This window comes from Schistocerca cancellata, chromosome 2 (assembly GCF_023864275.1).
Source record: "Schistocerca cancellata isolate TAMUIC-IGC-003103 chromosome 2, iqSchCanc2.1, whole genome shotgun sequence".
Taxonomy (NCBI): domain Eukaryota; kingdom Metazoa; phylum Arthropoda; class Insecta; order Orthoptera; family Acrididae; genus Schistocerca; species Schistocerca cancellata.
This window is the reverse complement of record NC_064627.1, coordinates 666,619,701-666,641,455: the sequence shown is the minus strand read 5'-3', so window position 1 is coordinate 666,641,455 and position 21,755 is coordinate 666,619,701. Positions and strand designations below refer to the sequence as shown.

Below are 21,755 nucleotides of genomic sequence, written 5' to 3'. Positions count from 1 at the left end.
CAGTGTGTGGCGGAGGGTACCTTGAGTACCTCTATTGGTTCTCCCTTCTATTTCAGTCTCGTATTGTTCTTGGAAAGAAGGATTGTCAGTATGCTTCTGTGTGGACTGTAATCTCTCTGATTTTATCCTCATGGTCTCTTCGCGAGATATACGTAGGAGGGAGCAATATACTGCTTGACTCTTCGGTGAAAGTATGTTCTCGAAACTTTAACAAAAGCCCATACCAAGCTACTGAGTGTCTCTCCTGCAGAGTCTTCCACTGGAGTTTATCTATCATCTCCGTAACGCTTTCGCGATTACTAAGTGATCCTGTAACGAAGCGCACTGCTCTCTGTTGGATCTTCTCTATCTCTTCTATCATCCCTATCTGGTATGGATCCCACATTGGTGAGCAGTATTCAAGCAGTGGGCAAACAAGTGTACTGTAACCTACTTCCTTTGTTTTCGGATTGCATTTCCTTACGATTCTTCCAATGAATCTGTCTGGCATCTGCTTTACCGACGATCAACTTTATATGATCATTCCATTTTAAATCGCTCCTAATGCGTACTCCCAAATAATTTATGGAATTAACTGCTTCCAGTTGCTGACCTGCTATTTTGTAGCTAAATGATGAGGGATCTATCTTTCTGTGTATTCGCAGCACATTACACTTGTCTACATTGAGATTCACTTGCCATTCCCTGCACCATGCATCAATTCGCTGCAGATCCTCCTGCATTTCACTACAATATTCCATTGTTACAACCTTTTGATACACCACAGCATCATCTGCAAAAAGCCTCAGTGAACTTCCGATGTTATCCACAAGGTCATTTATGTATATTGTGAATAGCAACGGTCCTATGACACTCCCCTGCGGCACACCTGAAATCACTCTTACTTCGGAAGACTTCTCTCCATTTAGAATGACATGCTGCGTTCTGTTATCTAGGAACTTGTCAATCCAATCACACAATTGGTCTGATAGTTCATATGCTCTTACTTTGTTCATTAAACGACTGTGGGAAACTGTGTCGAACGCCTTGCGGAAGTCAAGAAACACGGCATCTACCTGTGAACCCGTGTCTATGGCCCTCTGAGTCTCGTGGACGAATAGCGCGAGCTGGGTTTCACACGACCGTCTTTTTCAAAACGCATGCTGATTCCTACAGAGTAGATATCTAGTCTCCAGAAAAGTCATTATACTCGAACATAATACGTGTTCAAAAATTCTACAACTGATCGACGTTAGAGATATAGGTCTATAGTTCTGCACATCTTTTCGACGTCCCTTCTTGAAAACTGGGATGACCTGTGCCCTTTTCCAATCCTTTGGAACGCTACGCTCTTCTAGAGACCTACGGTACACTGCTGCAAGAAGGGGGGGCAAGTTCCTTTGCGTACTCTGTGTAAAATTGAACTGGTATCCCATCAGGTCCAGTGGCCTTTCCTCTTTTGAGCGATTTTAATTGTTCCTCTATCCCTCTGTCGTCTATTTCGATATCTACCATTTTGTCATCTGTGCGACAATCTAGAGAAGGAACTACAGTGCAGTCTTCCTCTGTGAAACAGCTTTGGAAAAAGACATTTAGTATTTCGGCCTTTAGTCTGCCATCCTCTGTTTCAGTACCATTTTGGTCCCAGAGTGTCTGGACATTTTGTATTGATCCACCTACCGCTTTGACATAAGACCAAAATTTCTTAGGATTTTCTGCGAAGTCAGTACATAGAACTTTACTTTCGAATTCATTGAATGCCTCTCGCATAGCCCCCCTCACACTACATTTCGCTTCGTGTAAGTTTTGTTTGTCTGCAAGGCTTTGGCTTTGGCTATGTTTATGTTTGCTGTGAAGTTCTCTTTGCTTCCGCAGAAGTTTTCTAACTCGGTTGTTGTACCACAGTGGCTCTTTTTCATCTGTTAGCAGCCTTTCTATGAGCAGCTGTTTGTAAATGTTGTGTAATCTGGAATTTCTCATAGGGCACCTATAACAATAGTATAAAAATAAAGTGAGTTTATTTTCATTAAGTAAAAAACCACCTCTAAAATCACATAAATTTTTAACTTTGAGAAAGCAAAAATAGAACTTAAGCGCTTCTCACACGATTGGCACAATACTACATTTCCATCTGTTGTTAGAGCAGGATTTCCATCAATCCACTGTCGAAGTAAATAAGCTTTACTGTTCTTCTCCTTCGGCATTGTGGTAATATGGTCTCCTCCTGTGCACATAGCACACTAGTTACTGATTTATAGGTAGCTGACAATGGAACTTTTTCATTCTTGGAAATGTCATTGTTGCCGGCAGCGGCTTCGTTTGTTACACAATACAAACCGTACTGACTTTTATGACGTGATGGCCAACCGAACTTTAAAGGTTTGCCGCATGATTGTTGATCGCTATTTATTTTTTGTTAAGCTGTCGAGAGACATATTTTTTATAGTACAGGAACCACTCATTGCTGATTACTATGTTCGCCTCATTTTTAGGTGCTCTTTTATGGATTTGTAACTATGACAGAGAAGTAATTCTACACAAACAAAGCAATAAAAGAGAAATTTGCTCAGGTCTTACTCTTCTTCTTAAACTATTGTGGTGAAATACTTGTATTGCTGCAAAAGTAAAATACGTGCATAAGTATGCAAAAGTTATTTATATATGCAATAACCCCTTAAATATGCATTACCATGCAAATATGCAAAAATCCTAGCTCTAGTTATGACTATCCCTATTATATCAGTAAATTTTCTTGGCGAATGTCTCAATACCCAGAGACACCATCTTCCAACCAACCAAAATCTGTTGTTTTGAAATCTGTGTTTTACTCTTATGTAAATTATTTGAAACATTCGTCGGTCCAGACCTCTTCCATACATGACACTCTTATCATGATTCTTAAACCTAGTGTTAGAAATTATCAAATTGTGGTCTGTGCAACATTCTAGCAGGTGTGTTCCTGTCCCTCTGTCCATTTTCTTCATCTATCTAATTCCAGTGTCCCATCACAATTGAATTTTCATCTCCCAACTTATACTGTTGTGTTGGTGTTGGCTTTATATATGTCTTGGCTGCAATAATATGTCCACTGTGCTGTTCATAGTAGCTCACACACATTCCTATTTTCTTATTCATTATAAATCCTTATCTATTACTTGAATTTGATTTGTAGTTTCTCCTTCCGTACATTCGTTCACAGTATGAACATATCAAGACCTCACTGGATAATGTTACAAGGCCAGAGTGTTCTGTCATCTAGAGCAGGTGTTTGCGGATGGTGGTTTGCAAGAGCAATTCATGTGTTACGCAAATAAACTAACCAAAACATGTACTGATATAAGTAAAATTATTCTCTTATGTTAATTTATTTCTAAAGTAAAATGATAGAAAACTGATTGATAAAAGTAGCATCTGTATAATATTAAAGGAAATTGATTTATCTCATACTGTTTGTTTCTGACTGCAGCACACTGGGACATTGGATTGTACCCTTCCCATCCCTCCCTTTATTAGTCATTGCTGCCCTCACCGAGAACGATTCGCCTTATTTTGATTGAGTCTTGTTGATGGTTACTGCAAAGTTCTTGTGCTGCTTTGCAGCTGCTGCCAACTTGGTCATTGTGAAGTGAGCGTTTTATTGTTGTTATTGTCGCTTTGTTGGGCATTATGTTAAATGACGTCATGATATGAAGAAAGGTTGCCTCTGGAACCCGAGTGTGCATATTAGAATTAGCTGATTCTTGACTAGTATAATTGTGATGCAAAATGTTTGATTGTGTGACATATATGTGATTGTGTTTTAAACTAACCACGAAGCGATTTTTAGACTAGGAATCTCCTTCTACCTGCAAGGATGCACTTAAAAAGAGCCTAAATCAATACCTAACTGCAAGTGTGATTAAAGCTACTTAAAATTTGGCTGTACAGTAAAGGTCGGTACAGAAACTAGTAACAACTCAATTCCGCAATCCATTGCATGCTTAGAAATGCTTTCAAATCAAAGCATGAAGCATTTATTGAAACACCATGGAAGTTGTAAAAACTTTTGAGTTATTTGGTAAACCTTTTGACTTTTTCCAAAAGAAATCTGTGTTTTCTAAAACATAGTCCAAATGCATGGCAAATTTTACTAACTTGATAAAAGCCTCACTAGGTTTAAAATTGCGAAGGAAGTGAAACCTCACACAATTGGTGAGTCTCTCTTAATGCCCACTGGTAGAGACATAGTACAAGCGGTTTTGGGGTAAAAGTGGCCAAAGAAATACAGCACACCTATTTCTCTTTTCAAATAGATGAATGTACAGATGTCACAAGTGTGACGCAGTTACTCATTTCTGTACATTTTGACTATCAAGAAAATACAAGGGTAGAGCTAGTATTTCACAGACTGATTGAGTAAAATGCTATGACAGGAAACATTTTCAGTATGATTGGCCTTTATTTCTAAAAATCAGATATTCTTTGGCAAAAAAAAAAAAATGCATTGCTATTTGTCCATATAGGGCACCTGATTGTCAAAGCACACATTCTATAACACACCAATAAGCATTATCTTCTAAGGATATGCCTGAAACTCTCCATATTGTTTTGACTGAAGGTGTAAAGTTTATAAACTTAATCAAGGCAATGGCGCTAAACTGACAACTATTCATGCTATTGTGTGAAGATATGAGAGGTAAACTTATAAGTTTACTTCTTCTTTCTGAAGTAAGATGGCTGTCTTTTGGGTAAGATTTTAAACTGAATATTTTAACTGAGGTCAGAGGCTTCTCTCTCTCTCTCTCTCTCTCTCTCTCTCTCTCTCTCTCTCTGTGTGATTATCAAGAGTGGTGTATTTAGGCGATATCTTTGACAGGCTTTATGTTTTGAATATGGGCCTACAGGGACAACACACAACAGATTTCTTAGCAGGTAACAACATATTGTATTACGAAAGAAAGTTGACGCTTGTTAGTTCACAAATACTGATAAATAATTTTCTCACAATTCCGTCTCTTAATATCATTTTTGGAAACAGTGAGCTGCCTCCCATGGAAGATTTACCTCTAGACGTTATTACTCTTTTAAGGGTCCTTTAAGAAAGTTTTTTGAAGTTCTTTCCCAAAGATTACACAAAATATGACTAAATAAGAAACCTATTTTGGAAAAGTACTGGAAGGAGTAATTGTGGAAGAAACTTTCAGCGACATGACTAGTGATAGTTCAGTGTAAGGTGCTTTCAAAAAGAAAACTCTGCTCTCGTTTTGGTGAGAACAAAAACAGGGTACCCTTCTCTTTTCAAACAAGCAATCCGATTTTTGGTGCCATTTTTACATCTTACGTATGTGTAAGTGGCTTTTCTCAGCTGTTGTATGTTAAAAACAAGTAGAGAAACAGACGGTGTGGAAGTAGTCTTCTGAAATAAGATCAGCACAATGTAGCCATAGTTTGAAGCCCTGCTTAAAGATAAGCAGCAAAAGGCTTTCAGCTGAAACATTTAGATGTTCGTTCATCAGAGTCTAAATTTGAAAACTGATTAATAACTGAATTTGAAGTCCAATTTAGTGTCAAAAGTTTGTTTGGTTCTGAATTTTTTTATCATACTCAGTGTGCAGTTTATTACTCTCTCGCACAACTGGTCTGTATTATTTATGATGTAAAATTTTAATAAGTATTTTAAATGTCATTCCTCTCTTAGTCATTGAACATTTGTATCAGCACCAGTGTAATTTAATATTATTTGCTGCAAATAAGTACCCCATGTGAACATGAACAACTCTGTAGAAGAGTGCTTCCACAAAACCTTATTGCTTGTGTGTGCCACATTTCTAGTGTACATAGTAATTTATTGGCATGATGCAAAAACCATGTGTGTGTTGTCAGCATTGAGCAAGATAGCAAAAATAATTCCCCTCCCAATACCTCCTCATTCTTCAACTTTCCCATACACTCCTCCTCCTCCTCCTCCTCCTCCTCCTCCTCCTCCTCCTCCTCCCCCCCCCCCCTCCCCCACCATAGGATTAATTAAAAAGTGAACAGGCTAGATTGTTACACCCAAATTTCTAGAAATGTGAGGGGGTATGCAGTGCCAAAAAGTCTAGGAACTCCTGATCTAGACTGTTGCCCAGTAATGAAAAGGCTCCAGCATCTCATCAGGAAACATATGTTAGCCCAAACTCTTTACAGATACCCTTGAGCACTCTTAATATTTAGTATCCCAGTATCAAATATGATACTCACTCTTCACTTGATAAAATTCTGCTTGTGACGTAGTTTAAAACTTGCCATGTTTATACTACCTTTTCTCAAACAAAACAAACCATTTCCCCAGCAGAAACATATTTACTATGACATCATCTGAAGGTAGCACTAGATTATAGTACAGTAAAACACTGAATTAATGACCCCATTGTTAAGGAGATCCCAGTTTTAACGAATATTTCCTTTGGTCCCAGCGAAACTCCCATAAGAACGAGTTATTTCTCCCCAATTTTAAAAAATGCCACTTTAAGGAAAAGTCTGCTTTTAGGGAATAACCTGTGAACATTTTACAAATAGAAATTCAGTTTTTACCTAATTCCTAACATTTTAGAGTGATTGGACAAATTTCGGGCTTGCAGCAGACTGTCGTTTAATTCCTAGCATGACATGCTAGTCTTCTTCAGGTGAACCATTGAAAACTGATGAATACTTGCTCCATTCCACAATACACAGTGCACTGCAAGTATTCTCTCTCTCTCTCTCTCTCTCTCTCTCTCTCTCTCTCTCTGTGTGTGTGTGTGTGTGTGTGTGTGTGTGTGTGTGTGTGTGTGTGTGTGTGTGTGTGTGTCAAAATAAAGTTGACAGATGAACCACAGTTTACGGCATCAGCACCCTTGCTGGTGGAACCATAAAATGCAACTGTCTTCTGCATTACTGCTCACTGCACTGTTGATGCTCACTGTCATCTTTGATTAGAACAAATTGCAGAGATGATGGGGTTCCATGCACGGTCCAACTGGTAGCAGTTTTCACAGTTAATCAGATTTTCCGCCAGGTGTACTTACATGGATTTTTTAATAATTGAGTCCCAAAATGATGTTGCTCTGGTCAGAATTGTTGTTCTGTCATACTCCATTGAATGTCCTCCAATGGAAATACAGTGTTTGGCAAACGAAAGTTAGTCGCTTGGCTGCAAAAGGCAAGTGCAGCTTTTTTTCACAGTGCACGTGGTCTTTCCTATGTAAGCCATGCCACATAGACAAGATATTTTGCAAATTCTGGCCTTCTGCAACAAGAAGTCATCATTCACAGATCCCAAAAGGTCTGCAATCTTAGTTGGTGGCTGGAAAATCCATTTCAAATGAAATTTACAGAGGATTCTTGCTATGTTAAACAAAATGTTGCCCACAAAAGGTGGTGTCCTTTTTATCCACTCGCTAAGTCTTGGTTTGAAATGACAGTGCTTTGTTAATCTGCTGGGTGGAATATCCATTTTTTCTGAATATTGTCTTTAGGTGGGTGAGCTCTTCAGGCAAACTGTCATGCTATAAGTGTAAAGGTTTTAAGCTCACTCATAGTTTGTGACAGGTGATGACAGCTTGATGCTCACAAATACAAAGCAGTATGAGTGGGCATATGATAAACTGAATGCCCCAGAGAACCACCATTCCTTCGTTTAACCAAGACATCCAAGAAAGGCAAAGAACCATATTTCTCTATATCCATAGTGAACTAAATGATTTTATGAATGGAGTTGAGGTGGTGGTGAAACTCCATCAATGAAAGTATTGCCCACATACCTCCAAAAATACGGGCAGCTGATAAAAGTGCTCTTTCCTTGAAATCCTCCATAAAAAGGTTGCCCACTAAAGGAGCTAGAGGGCTGCCCATGGTGATGCTGTCACTCTTTTCAAAATGTTCTTGGTTGTACCCAGAATATGTTGAGGATAGTACATCCCAAAACAAAGCAGTGGTGTCCACCTAAAACTTTTTGCCAATTAATGCCAAAGACTCTGTGAGAGAGGGACCTCTGTAAAAAGTGATACCACATCAAAGCTAACCTTTGGTCAGAACTGCCTAGACAGAGAGCCTCCAGTCTATTGATCCAGTCTATGGATGTGATGTGAGCCTTTGCCCATCAACGGTCTCAGTAAAGACGCAAGATGTTTAGCTAAATCATAAGTAGGAGTTCCAATGCTGCTCATTATTGGATGTAATGGAACACATTCTGTGTAAAGTTTGGAAGGCCATACAGTCTTGGTGGAACACAACCATAAAAGGTGCGACAATAAAGTAATGAGACTGATGTGAAAAGAAATGTTGCTTACCGTTTTAGTCAAGTTTAGTGTTGTCTCCTTCAGAGTAGTTCCCTTCTGATTGCACACACTTTTTCCAGTGCTTCTGCCATTGATATTAACATTTCTGGAATTCATCTTCTGTAATATCCTCCAAGACCCTCGTCACAGCTTTTTGGACATCTTGTGTTGTTTAAAAATGGCGTCCCTTGATCGCTGTTTTGACTCTTGGAAATATAAAAAAAGTCGCACGGAGCGATATTTGGTGAATAAAGGTGGCTGTGGTGGTGCTGAAATTTGTTGAGAGGTTAAAAATCGCTGTACTGACAGAGCAGTATGGGATGGCGCATTATCGTGATGCAGGATCCAGATACAAGATCTTCAGTTATTTTCGACGAACCGTTTCTCGATTGATGTTCAGTTCTTCTGCAATCATTTTCATGGATAACCTTCGATCAGATTGTACAAGTTCACGCACCCTGGCCAAGTTGACATCCGTCCATGAGGTTGATGGTCATCCACTGCGGTCTTCATTTTCATCATTCGTTCAGTCTTCCCTAATCATTTTATGTCAATAAAAAACGTGAGCTCATGACATAACCTCCTCTCCAAAAGCCTTCTGAAGCTTACCGTAAGTTGTCACATTTTCACCCAATTTAACACAAAAAGAAATTGCATAGCGTTGCGCGTATTACGCGATTCCATTTCCGTGACGAGAGACCCAAAAACACGTGTTAACTTATTATGGCACAACTCACAACTGAGCAGTTGCATCGATGTGCCACTTGGGCTAGAAGCAGCTTATAGACCAAGGTCAAAGATATTGTGCCTACGTATGTGTGCAGGGTTGCCACCTCTTGCAACGAAAATCAGTCTCATTACTTTATTGTCACACCTCGTATGTTCTTAATGTCTTAATGGTCTCTGGAGGTAACAAGGAGGAATTCAGTAGTGGAGAAGTCTTTGTTGCACACATTGTGTATGGTTGTGACCAATCTTCCTATAGGTAATTCACTTAGCAGACCATACATCTTATCGTACCCTACAGGACATGTGCAGTGGGAAACTTCCGTACTACTGAATTCCTCTTCATTACCTCCAGAGACTATTAAGAGGGTAAGAACCACATGATTGTGTTCCACCAAGACTGTATGGTCTGCATTTAAATTTGTCACAAATGATCTCAGTAATTTTGCAGTTAAAAAGCACTTATCACCTAAATATGCTTGAATTGTGACTGGGTCATTCTTTCCATGTACTCTGGCAAAACCCTCATTTAAGAAAAAAATGTTTGGGTTCCCAAAGATTCATTAAGGCTTGCAGGAGATAACATTTTCATGCATCAATTTCAAATTTTCCATTATTATGTTTTAAGGACACTTAAACAAGTTTTTTATGGATTTTTAATGATGCTTAAAACATTTATTGTCTTACGTAAATATACTATAGAAACCACCAAATATTGGATTTGCCAATCATGGGAGAAATAAATGCCAGTTATTAGTAACCATTGAAAAAACTAATATCCAAAAAATATTAGTTACTTTCTGACCTCTTAGTTCACTGGGAGCCCTCATACATTGACCTTTTTTTTACTTGATTTAGCTGTATAATACAAATGAACTACATACAGCCACTTCATGTCAGCAAAATTTAATATTTTTATCACAAAGTTTACTAGTTTAATTGGAAAACACTGTTTAAAAGAAGATTGAATTCGGAAACACTCCCAATAGTTCATCTGTCGGTGTTGTCATTAGCTTCAGTCCAAAGACAGATTTGATACTACCCTATCTTTTGCCGCACCACCTTTTGCCGCACCACCTTTTGCCGCACCTGTATTCCCAACAGGGGGGAAAGGGATACAATAGGAAACAAATGGGTTGCCTTGAGAAGCACCAGAGAGTCAAATAGGTAAAAAGACAAGATCTAGTAGAAATCCTTGGATAGCACATGAGATATTGAATTTAATTGGTGAAATAAGAAAATCAAATGAAGCAGACGAAAGGAATACAAACATCTGAAAAATGAGATTGACAGAAATGCAGACTGACTAAACAGAAATGGCTAGAGGCCAAGTGTAAGGATTTAGAAGCGTATTTCACAAAGGAAAAGGTAGATACTGCCTACCACAAAGCTAAAGAGGCCTTTGGAGAAGAGAGAAGCAGCTGTATAAATATCAAGAACTCAAATGGAAAGCCAGTCCTAAGCAAAGAAGGGAAATGTGGAAGGTGTATAAAGAGGGTCTACACAAAGGAGATGAACTTAAGTGCACTACTGTAGAAATGGAAGCGGACATAGATAAAGGTGAGATCAAAGATTTAGTTCTGTGAGAAGAGTTTGACAGAGCACTAAAAGACCTAAGTCAAAACAAAGCCCCAGGAGTAGACAGTATTCCAGCAGAACTACTAATAGTCTAGAGAGAGCAAGCCATGATAAATCTGATCCATCTGGTGTGCAAGATGTATGAAACAGGTGAAACTGTTCATCTACAGCCATATTATTCCGGGATTACATAATTTTTGAATTAGTACCACCCATTTCTCCCAAATACCAAGAACTGAAGTTGGTTTGTCAGTGTGTTGGCTTGATCACGTAGTTGATTCCTATTCAATTGCACAGTACATGATAATTTACTCAACATTTCTAGTGACATTATTATCGGGAATACATCCTTGCAGGTTTCCTTGTACCACAAGCTTTTTGTAGACTCGTCACCCAATCCATAAGCACCGTTAAGAAACAGTAATATATTATATACTTCAGTGTGGGCACTGTCAGTATTTATCCTTTTTAGCCATATACCCATACACACTCAAAATATATTTAACTAGTTTTATTTTTGATTGTCATAAAAAAGATTGCTTCAAATGAATTTTTTTTATGTCGGTTATTCTGGTGGCTGCATACCTTGCAATTTCAGATAAGATTTTGAAGATTAGGCTATAGAAAGACCACTGTGTTTCAGAAGCAAGCATAGCTGTCATTCTTTAGCATGATTTTGTGAAGAAACAGTGTATGTATTGCTGATAGAATATTAACTATAGGAATTGTCAGACTCCTCACTTCAAGAACTGTTACTCGTATGAAGTTCATTACCACAAGCATTTACTATCACTTCTATCTCAGCATCAATTAGTTAGTGATTTATCTATTATGGTGATTTTAGTTACCACCACCACCACCACCACCACCTCCTCCTCCTCCTCCTCCTCGTCCTCCTCTTCCTACTCTTACCTCATTGTATTACGTCACTTAAACTTCACAAGTCTCACTTATGTTCATCTTGGGTCTGAAGTAAGGACATCTTCATCACAAGAAATACAGTCCAGGAATGTCAGATTTTTAGGAACATCTGTGATTCTACTCCATACTACTTCTGACATGGTTGCCTTGAACAGTGACTGATGTGCCACTGTGCCACTTCCAGATTTCATAAAGCAATTTAATACAATGTGTTATGTTGCACAGTTCCAGGCAGCAGCGAACAAATGCGTAACCTGTAGAATGTTGAGTTGTCGTGTCCGTTTTAGTAGTGGACATAACCAGAGCAACAATGAATTGTGCTCTAGTTCTTCTGTAACATCATGAGAAGTTACAGGCAGTAGAAGTCTTCTTCAGTAACGTAGGACAGGTGAATGAAATGGAGATGATTATCACACTGGGGAGTATCTTGAATGTCAAACAGGTAATATTCAAGTTGTTAAACACTTTATTTCACATATATTCCTTACAGGTAGAAATGTGTTACGGTACCTGTACTTTTTTGTCTCACTGGCCTAACTCTTTCAAGAGACAGGTGCGTTATAGCATACTGTTACAATTACTCTAACAGTGTCGGTGCAAATATTGGTCCTCAATATGTGTCGAGTTTGTTATGCTTGTGGCTTCCAAATTGAGGTTACCACAACCCCAGAAAGTCGCTACTGGTCAAGCATCTTCCTGGCCCAAAATTCCCTAAGTCATTAACACATTTTTTTTTTTTTATCTACTGTGAACTATTACATTTTAAAATTGAAAACTTATCATTGTACATATTAGATTCTTATAATGACAATCACTCTCCGTTACTGCTGCAACAGCTACTGCTGATCTTCCTGTAATGACAAAAGATCGGTCATTTAAGCCTGCACCGAATGTTACTGCTTACAGTAACTACATGCTAATATTACACCGTTCTGTGGGTCTACTCTTTCCTGAAAGCTCTTGTGTTATGATAAATTGTGTGTTCATTCAGGTACTTTACAAACTGTCATTCAACAAATTGTCCCAGACTAAATTGGTTTGCTGTGAACAGTTAATAAAAGGAGGATTCATATGATGGAATGTGTGTACATTACAGATGAGCTGTTCTCTGTATTCTGTTCAGATTATGAATACATCCGTAGCTCAGGAAATCTGTAACTGAAGAAAGTAAGATGGCAGACTCCAAATACAAATACTCCAAACCTTCCCCTTACCCTAAGCAACCCTTCTACAAGTGTAGTGAATTCCAGTGGCATGAGGGTAGAGGTTATTGTTCTTACTACAAGAATAAAATTAATGGGATTCTTCACTGTTGCAGCTTTCCAATGCCTTGCTATTGCAAACTACATCTTATAGTGGCATTGCTTTTAGCTGCTTTCAAAAATGTGCTGATCAGTTACTTAAATCTGAAAATACCTTCTTCTGAATCCCTCCAACACATCAGGAATTGCTTTTTTGTTCCCTAAGAAACGCATTACTTCTTTATGCACACACTTTAAATAACCCCAGACACTATGTTAACTATTGGGAAAAACAAACAATACATGTACTATAACAGTACTCTTTCCCTCTAAATGTATTCTGTGAAGAACCTACAAAATACTAAAGTTGCTCACAGATTTAGCCTGAAAACTGCCTGTAGCAGTGTGGTCAGTTTATGTGCCTAGTATTGAATTCTTTAATTATCTTTGTTATTGGATCTTGTGTAACACCCTGACCCTTGGATGCATCACTCTCAAAATATATAAAGGACCATCACACGGAAGGAATAACTTTGTATGAAAGGTAAAACACTAACTCGCAAATACTAAACAAGTGTTCTGGAGAACTCTTGGAAAGACGTATAAGGGGAACATTGTAGTAGAGTTGGTGTAACGATCCTGGACAGCTGGTATTGCTGTTGTCAGCTTTAAACTGTGAAGCACAAATGGTTGCAGGCAGAAACAGTAGCTTTCTATAGAGCTCTGGCAACACTTAGGAGTTGTCATAAAGACATATACAAAATCATGATAAGTGATTGGTTGAGGTTGGGGCACGAAGTTGACACGTACAGCCGCCTGCAACTCTGAGGTATCGTCTTATGCCGACTTGTCTATAGGACTTTTCATAAACATGCATTGCCTAGTCCTTTCATAAACATGCATTGCCTATACTTCTTTTTATATTCAAAGTGTAAATTGTTGGGATATCTAACATGTTCAGCAGGTTTGATATGATCGGATTTCAACTTCTTTCAGTCTCTAATGAAATTTTTCAAAAGGAATCAGTTTGAGTCAAAGTGGTTACGGCAACTACTGATTGCAAAAATGTTGACCAAATAAGCATTTTTTTTTTTTCAAAATAGTATGATCTTTCACTGCCATGATGAGAACTTGTCACATTGCCATCACACATGTGTAATTCCATTATTTCTATTCCTCAAAAAACAGATTGTGTCAGATGTAAACAACTTTAAGGCACTATGTTTCATATGTAAGTCACTGATTAAAATATCTGTAGATGGTTTACTTACATTAACCACAGTTTCAGAAAGCATCCACAAAACATTAACTTTTCAACTCATTAAACTTAATTGACTTTTATTCACAAAAGTACTGTCTTTATGAGAGCTTTACTGCATACAAAATGAATCTGAAAATTGAATATATGTGCTTCAGCCAATGTCTTGCTGCACTGAAGTTTAGCTTCCATTATTCAGCTATTGTTTTGGAAAGAGATTAAGTTATTTCTGCATTTACCATAGTTATGAACTCGTGTAAAATAGCTTATCAAGGCATTATTCACTTATGGACAGCTTGTGAACTAAATAATATGAAGCAATGTAATGACATAGATGTGTGTGCGAGTAACACTTCAGTTAAGTGGTTATTCGGTTGACCGATGTTCGCATAAACAAAGCTGTGCTGTATTGAAATTTTACATAAAGTAGCTGAAGAATGTTCACTTGCTTGCACAGTATTTTGTCTTCTGAGTGTTAGTTATCAAATCTTTATTCATTTTTTTAAAAATCTAATGTTTTGATAGCTGTGATTATCACTTTGGATAGTTGTTTCTTGTTGTCTGAAAATGAGGTACTGGTTACAGACATGAACAGTGCAGTATAATGATTGTACTTTGCAATTACTCACAGCATCATGGAGCACAAATTTAAAAAAATTATAAAATTTTTTGTGCATTAACCATCCTTGTGACAGCATTTGCTGCTTTGTTGTTGACAATGGTTTCTGTCTCCTTGTTACAGTGTCTTCTGCTTCACTGGCAACTGCGAATCCATTCTCCGGAGTGCCACCTCAGCCACAGGCTGGCCTGTACCCACAAAGTACTTCACCAGCACTACGGCCAGTGATTAACCAGAGTCATCAGCCGGCAGCCAGCCCCTGGGGTGCTCCTACTGTGCTGCAGAGCCCTCTTGTGCCATCTGCACAGCCTAATCCTTTCCTATCCTAATGCAACATTGATGTCAGATAGGCAGGATGTACTGGAACTTGTTTTGTTATGTATGGGAAACACACAGTGCAACAACAAAAACTTAACAGTCTGAAGTAATTGTTGGCAGTGAATCAGATAGTGGCAGCTTAGCCACTTACTTTGCTAATGGCATTCATTCTTAATAGTTAACAGAATAAAAGAAAATGAGCTCACTGTATAGCAGAGAAGTTCCTATATTCTGCAAAATATTTTGTACATTAAACATTAAAGGCAGAAGCATTTTTGTAGTTCATGTACAGGTACGTTTTTGCACCAGTTTGCTAATATGTGCAGTTTTGCACTGCTAAAATAATTGACAACTTGGAAACTCGTTATAAATGAAGTCTTGTATATGTACATATTGAGAAAAGCAGGTCACACTGTTTTGTGGTTATTAAAATTCCAGTGCTGGAGCTTGAATGAGCTGCTATCAATTTTAGATTTGACTGCTGCATAGTAAATGACAGAGCTGTGTAAAAAAAAAATATTTTTACACCATTATTTCTACATTAAAAGTTTGACTGTAATTTTTCAGTGGATTTACCAGGAGGTAAATTTTACTCATAATACAATTGAAATAAAATAACACAGTTTAAGTGTATTTTATCTAGTGAGTTTTACTTTGTAATTACATCATATTTTGTTAAGTTGCAACATTTTATAAAATATCTCAAAGAAACTTAGTGTGATGATTGTATTTACTGGTAAGTGACACTGAAAACCGTATTTCTATTGCCTTATCTTTCACGCCTCGTATTTGAGCTGTATGTTGAAAAAACTTTTTGATAGTTCTAGCACAATTATTTGACTGCTGGTACTTTATGTATTGCCATAAATGATTGTTGTATATTGAAGTATTTTATGTTAGTTTTTTCTCATCTTATCTGAATCATTGTTTGTAGATTCATTTTCATGAATGTGACAGATATTTTAAGTTGTGGAGTATTATCAGATCTAAGACAAGCTTATAATGTGTTAAGAATTGTAATTTATCCATGTACTGTTAATGAATTTTGGTTTGGAGTGTCGGATTATATAAGGCTACGTTATATACCTCTGCATTAAGGATGTGGTGGAGTGTCAGTTCAGTTACTCAATTATATATGTTGTTGGTATGGAAAATTATGTAAATGCATATTTTTGTGATTAGATTCTTTTACAGTATTTGTGTCATAAAACATACACATTTAATATATTATGTTTTACTTTTCATGTCATAATAATCCTTTATGCTTTAAGTTGCTCGGTCCTTTGCTGCATGCATAATACTGGTAGATGCTTATGGAATGTCTGCTTCAGAGTTGAAAGTGATTATTTCCATGCCGTACCAGACAGAGAGGTAGCATTAAACAATGAAGTGTTGTTGCAAAACATATATCAGTATAGCTGTAACTGGCGTGCATTCAGGTATTGGAAAATTTATTTGTAATACTTTGTTCTTCTCAACAATAATTTTTCCGTGTTTTCTTATATAAACTTACTCAGATCAGTTGCTTCTGTTTGATATTTCCTTACATGACCGACATGTTATTCTTTTGCAAGTTGCTATCTTGTTTTATATTGCAGTTCCCTGACAGTCTTTCACAATTTGTCCACCCCACCCGTCTAGTGGAAAAACTTTACAGACCATGAGTGAGGAATATGGACGGGTGGACCGAGCGAGGTGGCGCAGTGGTTAGCACACTGGACTCGCATTCGGGAGGACGACGGTTCAATCCCGTCTCCAGCCATCCTGATTTAGGTTTTCCGTGATTTCCCTAAATCGTTTCAGGCAAATGCCGGGATGGTTCCTTTGAAAGGGCACGGCCGATTTCCTCCCCAATCCTTTCCTAACCCGAGCTTGCGCTCCGTCTCTAATGACCTCGTTGTCGACGGGACGTTAAACACTAACCACTAACTAACTATGGACGGGTGGTCAGAGTTAAATTTGACATATCTTGCTGAAATGTGTGGCTGTATATTAACTGAACTTTACAAAAGGAGCTGCAGACATAAAATTTAGATGTCATGAAAGAAACGAACAGCTCACTAAATTTTATGCGGTTGTCTTCCATCAAATAGTGTTTCGCAACATGGTAACAAAATGCAAAATATTATAATATAGTGATAGGCATTTTCCCTTTGTTAGTATCTTACACTTTACGTACCATCTCTTCTCGCTTGCACAAAAATTAATGACATTTTCTTGGTGGGCACAGGTTGATGGGGGGGGGGGGGTTGTTGTTGCTTGATTCAGAGAGCATCCAACATATTCATGTTCATCATTTTTCTGTGTACAGTTTAACAACTGTTTGTTTGCACACACAGCAACAAGCAACTGTGTGTTGGCAGCATTATTACTCTGAAGCCGTGGAATGTGAACCAAGCAAGGTGTCACAGTCACACAGAGGTGTCCTGAAAAGTAATGGCTCCAAGTTTTTTATATGAAAATTCTTAAACATTTTTAAATAAAATGAACATTATTAACAGTGTATATCTTTATTCTTCATGTCTACATATTTATTTCTCAGCAGTTACCCTGGCAATGGATACATTTCTCCCAATGAGAGACCAGTTTGTTGATACCATAACTGTTGAAAGCTGGACTTTGTTGATGGAGCCTCAACCTCGCCTCTGCTTGTGTCGCCTCATGACAATCAAAGTGAAGTTCTTGAAGGCATACTTTAAATTTTGGGAACAGATGCAACTCGAATGGGCCCAAATTGGGACCCTATGGAGGATGATTGACACTCGTGTGGTGTGGTACTGTCATGACAATTGAAGGAGAGGGTGCTCCATGTGTGGACAAACTTTTCGAATTCAAAACTCAATTGAACTACGCTGTTTCTCATGCACCTATGTAGTTACTTTACATATCACCGTGTCACACACTAGAATTTGGAGCCCTCTAGTGGCAGAGGGCTGGAAATATGTAGACATGAAAAATAAAGACTTAGAATGTTAATAATGCTTGTTTTTTTTAAAAAAGCTTTAAGAATTTTCACTTAAAAATTCACAGGCAATACTTTTCAGCATGCTGTCATGTGATACTAGGTTGGAATTCGGTAGTTGTCGGTTCCAGTCTTTGCCTGATCATCCAGATTTAAGCTTTCTATAATTTTCCTAAATTGCTTCAGGCAAACTCTGAGATGGTCCATTTGAAAACTGACAAGGCCATGCTCCCTTTTTAATGACATGATTATCAATGTGATATCAAACCATAAACTCGTGTTTCTTCTTCCATTGATTGTAAGTAACTAGCAGAAAAGAGCACATGAGGTGTTTTCCTTGTTACATCAAAGATATTCAAAGTAAATCAAAGACGGCCTGAAAACAGCTGTCTATAATAATGATACTTACTCTTTAAATGCTGAGGTCATTACTATTTAAATCTGACTGGAACTGTTGTATACCAATTGCTGCACACAATTGATTTTGGAGTGTTCTCACTGTATTTTTGAAGTTCAGATTTATCTCTGGCATTGAATATTAAATATTAATTGATTTGTCTTCAGTTGTGTAGTTGACCTTGGCAATCTTATACTTCATTTGCTTTCACAAGGGAAGCTATAAGATGAAGCAATAAAACAGTGTCTGCCTTTCTTGACTAAATATGCAACCCTTCTCTAATATATGTACCATGTATTATTTAAAACTGTTTCAGTAATCTTCATACAACACTTTGTTCTTCATTTAAAAGTCAAAAACTCTGCTAACCATATCAGGATTCAGGAGGAGAGTTGATGGCTGCAAATGGAGGTTCAGTATGACTGACTGACTGACTCATTTAGTACATTCATTTTTCTGTTCATCTTCTTCCATTCCTGGGGTGATATCTTACTCCAGCAATTCATGGACTGTACAAATTGCACCCCTGCAGATACTTCCTCTCGTGAAGTTACTGTGATTGCCTTTGCATCTCAGACATGCTGTGTCCCTTGGACAATTAATAAATTTGCTTAGAAGTTGCGCACTCCTATATAATAATTTGTTTTATCCAGGTGCAGGTTCTCCTCCCTTCATACACCTGCCCTATTTCTTACTGTACTATACATATTGGAGTGCAGCACACTGTTTAAATAAAAAAGAAGTCATATTCCTTTTTCCAATATACATCTGTTGTTTTGAGGTAACCTTACTCCTACTTGAACAATAAAACACCTGGTTGGATGGCTTTACTTTCTTCTAAGGACCCATGTACATCACATCACCTTGACAATAATCCCTGATGGACTTAACAGTATCCTAAATTATACTCAGTTACCCAGTGATGTTAATATTGTTGTTATGAAGCACGTAATTATATTTTAAAACATTCTTACTGAGTCATAAATGATGTGCCCAGTCAAGTGCCTTACCTAATCTTCCATCATTGTGATATTACTAACATCCTGGAATCAAAATTTTATATTTGGGAACTACCGTATTTACTCGAATCTAAGCCGCTCTCGAATCTAAGCCACACCTGAAAAATGAGACTCGAAATAAAGGAAAAAAAAATTTCCCGAATCTAAGCCGCACCTGAAATTTGAGACTCGAAATTCAAGGGGAGAGAAAAGTTTTAGGCCGCATCTCCAAATCGAAACAAAGTTGGTCCATTGTAATATGATAGACAATTTAGGTCGAATGAATGACGATACAGCTACAGTAGTTTGGTTCGAGTTGTAAGCTTAGCATTAAGCTTTACCACGTAGCCATTGCTATGCGTCAGGTGCTCCGTCCGTATTTATACGGATACCCTTCCTTTTTCACGTGCTTCGTCTGGTTTGAATCGATTGCTTATTTTGCTTTGATCTGATAAATGCCGTTTTCTTTGTTATAGGTGTTTGCGTCACTCTTAAGCTGAAAATGCATTACTGCACTGTGTCATGCATTGTTTGTCGCATTCTGATAGTGCGTGTTTACGGCCAGTCGCGGCTCGCGCCATGGCTTGCTTTTGTGCGCGCTATTGCCGCGTACAATTAAAAAAAAAAAAAAAAAAAAAAAAAAAAGAGAGAGAGTATGATAGAACATGTTCTGAACGCCCGGCCGGTTCTTTATTACATCAAATTCTGCACAGAAATTACAGTCATCTTAGATTTAAAAATCTAGTCACTTGCCGTGCTTCATTTCTGACTGTATCACTATTAGACATAAGAATAATACGAATATAAACATGACATGATATGTATATTCTTCCACGTTTGCTGTTGTCTCACTCTATAGTTTCGTAGTTTATTAGGCGCAGACAGGATTTAAATGAGATAGCAGCAAACACGAAAGAATACATGGCAAAATGTTTATATTCGTATTATTCTTATGGTGAAGAGAATACTGTATGTGATTCAAATTTCATCAGGTTCCTATTAGCAACCATCTCTTCTCACAGATAGGAAAAAATTCAGAATGTAGAGTTGGCCACATTGACAAACATCCCAAACAGTCTTGCCAGTCAGATTTTCGTAGTACACTGAAATTGTGCTACATTCGAAGATGAACAATACGGAATTTGTATTTACTTCGTTGGATAATGTATGAAAATGCAGTGGTCGAAACTCGCGGCGGAGAAAAAAAAATCTCGTCTTACACTTTTTTTAAAAAAAATTATTTACTGACGCAGAGGTTTTGGTGCCAGTATTTATCTTTGTGCCTACAAAGTATGCTTGCGTAGCGCTACATGTATTCGCCGGCAGAAGTTAGTTGTGGCGGCACGTACGAACATTTTTCATAACTTCCGCTAGCTTTGCACTCGATTCTAAGCCGCAGGCGGTTTTTTGGATTACGAAAACCGGAAAAAAAGTGCGGCTTAGATTCGAGTAAATACGGTAAAATTGTAAAACAAAAGAAAAAGTCTCACACTGAAGACTATTGAAAGTGGAAAGAGAGGATGATAGAACTGATACCAAAAAAAGAAGAAAAAGGCAAGGAATATTGAGACTGAAGAAGGAAAGTAGACAGCTCCAAAGACAGGTGCCCTTCCCACCCCTCCTACCCAAGGATCCCTCCCTGAGGGATATGTAATGGAGGACAGGGATGGTCATCGATCCCACTAGAGAGAGACCACCAGCTTGTGCCCCAAAGGGCTCAAAAAGATGTCTCAACAACCTGCTATTTCAGTCCAATATGGAGTCGTCATTCTCAAGTGGATCCACATGGTGCCTTTTTTCTGTTCAACTTTGCACAAGAGCTTATGCTTCCAACAGCACTAGTACATGCATAAAAGCGCATTACTTCCCATCTTTGGTGGGAATCTCTTGCACTTTTTAGCTTATGATGGGTACTTCTGATCAATTTTCTGTGCATTTGTCATTGATTTTGTGCTAGAGACGACATGTCGTTTGGAAGTGGAGTCTATTGACACAAAAGAGTGGACCCTCAAATTTATTGAAGATTACAGGGAGAGAATAGTATTATGGAACTCATCAATAGATCATAGATTTATTCAAATAATCTTTGAGGTCTGATGCTCTACAGCAGGGCTGGCCACTTCATGCCAAACTCCACACTGGACTGATTGTGCAGGCAGGCCAAAGCGCTGCCTGTATCACCTTTGCTCATTTGTTTCCAGAAGCACTCAATACAGTGCAATATTACATTTAACGATGTGGTGTGGCGTTTTTCAGTCGCCCCAACGCTCTTCAGTTCGGAAGAATCATGGTGTTGGTGCCATTTACCCTTTGCTATTTGTTCATGGTCTGAAGGATGTGCACAGGTCCAGTGGGTGTTTGCAGAGAAAGGAGCAGTGTACCGATGTATTGCCACAAGCCTTTAAAGATGATTAGGAATGACAGAAGAGAGGGATAATAATTCTCAATACATATTATGCTGTCGCATAAGCAACGGGTACTG

The 21,755-nt window shown here is 38.1% G+C and overlaps 1 protein-coding gene across 10 annotated transcripts in view; it reads left to right on the top strand.

Moving 5' to 3' along the window:
• LOC126162377 (epsin-2) overlaps positions 1 to 16,146 on the top strand; it is a 169,338-nt gene extending 153,192 nt beyond the window's left edge. For all 10 annotated transcript variants that reach the window (XM_049918843.1, XM_049918840.1, XM_049918842.1 and 7 more), the window contains one exon: positions 14,722 to 16,146. In XM_049918843.1, the coding sequence (XP_049774800.1) occupies positions 14,722 to 14,927 (206 nt within the window). In that variant the 3' untranslated portion in view covers positions 14,928 to 16,146. The remainder of the gene's footprint in view (positions 1 to 14,721) is intronic.
• The last annotated feature ends 5,609 nt before the right edge of the window (positions 16,147 to 21,755 follow it).